General features: G+C 37.1%; 1 protein-coding gene across 1 annotated transcript; it reads right to left on the reverse strand.

The window, feature by feature from the left end:
• Positions 1-1,464: 1,464 nt before the first annotated feature.
• Positions 1,465-4,726, reverse strand: LOC130945104 (probable CoA ligase CCL7). The gene is made up of 5 exons (XM_057873781.1): positions 3,414-4,726; positions 2,347-2,492; positions 2,196-2,263; positions 2,005-2,107; positions 1,465-1,816 (listed from the first exon to the last, which is right to left on the reverse strand). Exons 1-5 carry the CDS (start codon positions 4,618-4,620, stop codon positions 1,703-1,705), a joined length of 1,638 nt encoding a protein of 545 aa, XP_057729764.1. The 5' UTR covers positions 4,621-4,726; the 3' UTR covers positions 1,465-1,702.
• Between the last annotated feature and the right edge of the window lie 798 nt (positions 4,727-5,524).

Raw genomic sequence — 5,524 nt, forward strand, 5'->3', positions numbered from 1 at the left:
TCTTGATTGGGTTACCTATGGCAGCCGCTTTTCACATCATAGCCTCATCATCATAATACCAAATGCTTAAGCCGTGAATACGAACCCAAACAAGAGTTGATCCAAAATATTCTTCCCCGGATCTAAACTCCGGTGATCAAGGTTATACTACTAAGTAACAGCCTCCTATCATCCATGGACCACCTAACAAAACTTTCTCGCGATCCTTAGCCAAGTCGCATTTCACCAAAAAATACTCATTTCCGACGTCAAGAACATCATACCCGCCCTTAAGCCGCCAAGCAGTGCGCAACTTATTGGTAATAGTTGTATAGTTCATATGCTTTCGTAGGATTTTGATATTAATGATATCTTCAGTGAAAACAACGCTTGGCGGTTCTTTATCCCATTGCTTTCCCGTGACTAAAGCCATACGATCACTCACAACTAGGGTCGCAAATGTGTCTAAATCCGTCGGGTTGATCCGTGTAACCCATCAAAAACGGTGAGTCAGACTGAAAAATTGGGATCACCAAAGAGACTTAACCCGTACCGCTTAAATTGCGGGTTTTTCGGACTTCAGCGGGGCAGGACAAACTTCCATGTCAGGCTTAGTTTTTTTTGGTAAGAGAGTATTTTTACAATTTTTTTGGCCAAAATACAATTTTTTTCAACCCAACTTACAAGAGTATAAAGATAAAAATTAAGTATTTTAAATTATGTTTATGTTACTTTGGAGACAATATTTATAATTATGTTTTGGATTATGTTTATTTTATTTTGGAGATAATATTTATAATTATAAAAATTTTAATGTTTATAAATATAAAAAATATAATTTTTTTATACCTTTAAAAATTATAAATTTATTAATATGATTGTAAAATTATATATATTATTTAATAGATAATAATAAAAAAAGAATTTTAGCAACCGCCTAAAATTTTAGAACCACCTCATTAGACAGGTCAGCCCGCCTAAAGGCAGACTTTTCCCCGCTTCCAATCCTACTCGTAAGCGTGTTGTTTTTTATTACTGGTTGTGAAGAAGACCCTCCCTATCTTATCGCGGAAAGAAACACGTTGTGTACGTGACCCTGATGAAGCACCTCCCTCAACCCTTAATCCTCCCTCCTTCACACCATGTGCAAACCCGCCCCACTCTTTTCCTTATTCCTTCCGCTGCGACTACCTCACCATGTTTCACCCTCTCACTCTCAACCCTATTCTCTCCGCCGCTCTCTCCCATATTTTAACCCTACCCAACGTAACACTTTTAATTTGAACGAAGTTAGTTTCTGCTGCAATTCAATTATTTATTTAAATATGTTGTAGGACAACAAATGAATGTATTAAGTAAAAAGTGTTTAGCGTGGGGATTTACTATAATCTGTTTATAGTTATATCTTCTTTTGTTTTCCTTTATAGTGTTTGACACCTTTTACATCTTTCACGAACAAAACCTTTATTCCTGTAAAAACCAAAATAACCATGTAAAATATTTCATTCAAATACGGCATCATCAATCAATAGTCCAATACATATAAGGTGGGACTAATCTTTGACCAATAATGGACAAAATTAAAACATGCCCTTTAAGTTTTTATTTTGGTGGACCTAGTCCTTACTATATTATGAACAATTAAGAGTACTTTGTTTGCAAACATGTAGTGTCTATTTAGTCCCAATGTATGTATAATTGTATATATATAGAAATTATAGTCTTATATTTTGGATCTTGCTTTATCTATAAGCTCTCTTCTGAGAATTTTTCCTGATGCTGTCTTAGGAACAGAATTGATGAATGTAACCCTTTTCAATCGTTTGAAAGGTGCAACCTGCCAACAAAAAAAACCAAAAACGTGGGTATCAACAAAAAAAATGCACAAACACTAATAACAGTTCTAAAAGGACAGTGAACAGGGTTATACAGAAAGAAAGAAAAAAATATCCTGCAATTATCCATTGAGAACCTATGTTTCTTTTTAACTAAGAAAAATGAAAAAATCATATATATGTTTCTTACCTGATCAGCAACAAAGTTGATGATATCTTCTTCAGTGAGTGAACTGTTGGATGATCGAACAACATAGGCAACAGGAACCTCACCAGCCTCAGCATCAGGATAACTATTCAATGCAACAAAAAATGAGTCATGAATGCATTTCTTGTGCAGATAGAATTGAATAGAAGATAGTGCATGCATGTGTTACTTACGGGATGACAACAGCATCAAGTATTTGAGGGTGAGAAACAAGAAGGCCTTCTAGCTCTGCTGGCGCAACCTAATTAAATAAACAGAATATGAATTGGTACACTCGAATGGCACGGCATGGCAGGGTCAATTGAATGAATTAGAATAACAAACCTGAAAACCTTTATACTTGATCAGTTCTTTGATGCGATCAACAACAAAAAGATGCCCCTCTTCATCAAAATATCCAAGATCTCCTGTATGTACCCACCCTTGTTTATCTATGGTCAATTCTGTGGCCCGTGGATTGTTATGATAACCTGAAATATTAGTTCTTTCCTCTTGTTATACTTGGATTATAATTTAGAAAAGAATAAAATGACAATTAGATTCTCGAGGATTTTGACCTACAATGAATTAGACCTTGAAGGAGAAAAAAAGTACCAATTAGATCTTCCATGATAATAACCACTAACCAGTAGACTTGTATGTTCTTTCATCAATAGATAGTGTGAAACAAAACAAAATTACTAATATATTTCATTATCTACAGTGGTGTCTGACCATACAAATAGACGATATAGTTTTGGACAATGAAATACTCATTATCTTTTAAGTTTCCATATAACCTTTATCAACTGCTCTTTACGAATCCTATTAAATCAGGTGAAATTTTGTTTCAAAAGTTATGTATAAATATATACACGTCACAATAGTTAATGGTATATATAAGTACCACCGGTAAGTTTTAGGAGAAGAGTATAACGTGTCCATCGTTTATTATTGTGGACTTGGAGGATCAAATTGATATTTTTTTTTTTCCTTCAAAAGTTAATTAGTCCGAAGTGGAAATCTTTATGGACCTACTCGTGACCTTACTCTTTAGAAAACGAGTCTATACAAATAAGGCCAAACTGCATAAGTAAAGGAATCATCAACATACGTAACAAGCTGCTAAAACTATTGGTCTGCAAGTCCTGAATTTGAAGTTTTGAGCTATTTTAAATTGAAGCCACAAATTGTATTGTGCTCAAACTTTTAAGTTGACACAAAACCTGTCACTATCTGTATATATGTAACAGGAAATTGTTTAGAGAGGGACATCAGGCAAATAGGCAGTGTATGAACTAGAATTGCAAAGCTAAATAGTGAACAAATATTAGTGAATGAAATAAATTGTTTTTAAGTATTTGACGGCAAGTTGGGTAGAGAAATAGAAGAAGGCCCTAGGCCTAGAGTACCTTGCATCATGTTAGGACCACGAACCCAAATCTCGCCAATCTTTGAAGGTGGTTGTGGCTTCAGCGAGTCCACGCTAACTATTTGAGCTTCCAGTCCCGGAGCTAGCATTCCGGTTGACCCACTATTCCTCGTCCCTCGCGTCGCATTCTCCATGGAAACAATCCCACAAGTCTCCGTCATACCATACCCCTGCATGACGATAGCGCGAGGGAAACGTTTGGAACAGACGTGCATGAGTTCTTTGCCGAGAGGGGCAGCGCCGGAACCGATGTGGCGCAACGACGAGAGGTCAAACTTGTCAACAAGGGCGTGTTTGGCAAGAGCAAGAACGATGGGAGGCACTACCCACAAGTGGGTCACCTTGTACTTTTCGATGCTTCTCAACAACGCATTCAACTCGAATCTCTTCAAGCACACAACCGCGTTCCCACGCTGCAGCTGCGAGTACAGTATCAACGCCAGCCCGAACACGTGGAACATTGGAAGCACGCATAGGAACACATCGTGCATCTGCCCCGCCATCTCGTCGTCCATGCACGCCATCTTCGCCGCCGCGATGAAGTTCCGGTGTGTCAGAACCACGCCCTTGCTCAACCCCGTTGTTCCCGACGAGTACAGCAGCGCCGCCGTGTCGTTCTGCTTCACGCTGCTCTTCGGGAACTCTGTTTCAGTGCCGGCGAGTTTCACGAAATCGTGGAAGCTCATGATCTTGGGGGCCCGTTGCGATGGTGACACGTGGACGGTGGGATCCGAATCGAGGAAAACTGCGGGGAGATTGAAGGTCTTCACTTTATCCCATTGGTCCGGCACGGTTAAGATGAGTTTGGGGTTGCAGTCTTTGAGTTGTTTGGAGACTTCGGAGGCGGTGTAGGAGGGGTTGACGGTGGAGGCGATGGCGCCGAGGGCGGTGACCGCGAGGAAGCAGACGGGGTAGTAGATGGTGTTTGGGGAGAGGAAGAGAACGACGTCGTTTTTGGATATTCCGAGGCGTTGGAGGGCGTGGGAGGCTCTAACGGCGAGGGAGTTCATCTCCTCGAAGGTGAGGGATTGGGAGGTGTCGGCGTCGAAGAGAGCGGGTTTAGTGGGGAAGGAAGAGACGTTGGAGAAGAGGTGGGTGGCGAGAGAGAGGTTTGGGTTGTTTGGTAGATGGAGTGAAGGTCTGAGTGACCTGTATACTCCATCGGAGCCGAAGCCTGATCTCTGCATTGCGGTTGTGGATTGCAGAGAATAGAGAGAGAGAGAGAGAGAGAGAGAGAGGATAGGAGGAGGAACAACTGTGTTTTGGTTTAGGCACTAAAACCAATATGTGGCAGCACCACACAACCGAACTGGTCAATGAACCGGTAAAATAACCAGTTTATTGGTTTAATGATTTAACTGAAATTTAATTGGATTTAATTGATTTAATTAAATATTAAATAAAATTATTAGAAATTTAATATATAATATTAAATATTTAAATTTAATAATTTTTAATCTATTAAAATTTAAAATTTTATAATTTTATAAAATAAATTATTTGAAAAGTATAGGTAAACAATAAAAATAATAAACAATGTGAATAATAGACATATCAGTTTAATTTATTAGTTGAGTAGATGGTTATCCTAATATTAAGATTTAGATGGATAATTTAAAAATTTAGGTGGATAATTTGAAAATATAGTGTATTTTTATTTTATTGGATTAATTTTAGAATTCATTGTTCACATCATTTACAAAATCATTGTCTACATAACAAAATCCATAAATTATACATAATTTATCAATAAAAATTTATAAATAACTTCAAACATCAAAATTTATAACTAAAATAAATTAAAACACATTTAAATGACAAACAATAATATTTTACCACAATAAAAAACATCAACAATCAAATTTTCAACTTAACAAAAGTACTAATCATCAAAACTAAGAAAATCAACAACAATTTTTTAAAATTAGCAACAATAAAAAAATCAACAACAATATCATTAAAGTATCATAATAAAAAAATCAGCAACAATTCCCATAATCAGCAACAATTTTCATAATTCTAATTTTTGAATCAAATACACATCAACAACTAAAACTAAATTGAATCCATAGTTCGTAGCCACTCAAGAAA

Source organism: Arachis stenosperma, chromosome 8, assembly GCF_014773155.1.
Source record: "Arachis stenosperma cultivar V10309 chromosome 8, arast.V10309.gnm1.PFL2, whole genome shotgun sequence".
Lineage (NCBI taxonomy): Eukaryota > Viridiplantae > Streptophyta > Magnoliopsida > Fabales > Fabaceae > Arachis > Arachis stenosperma.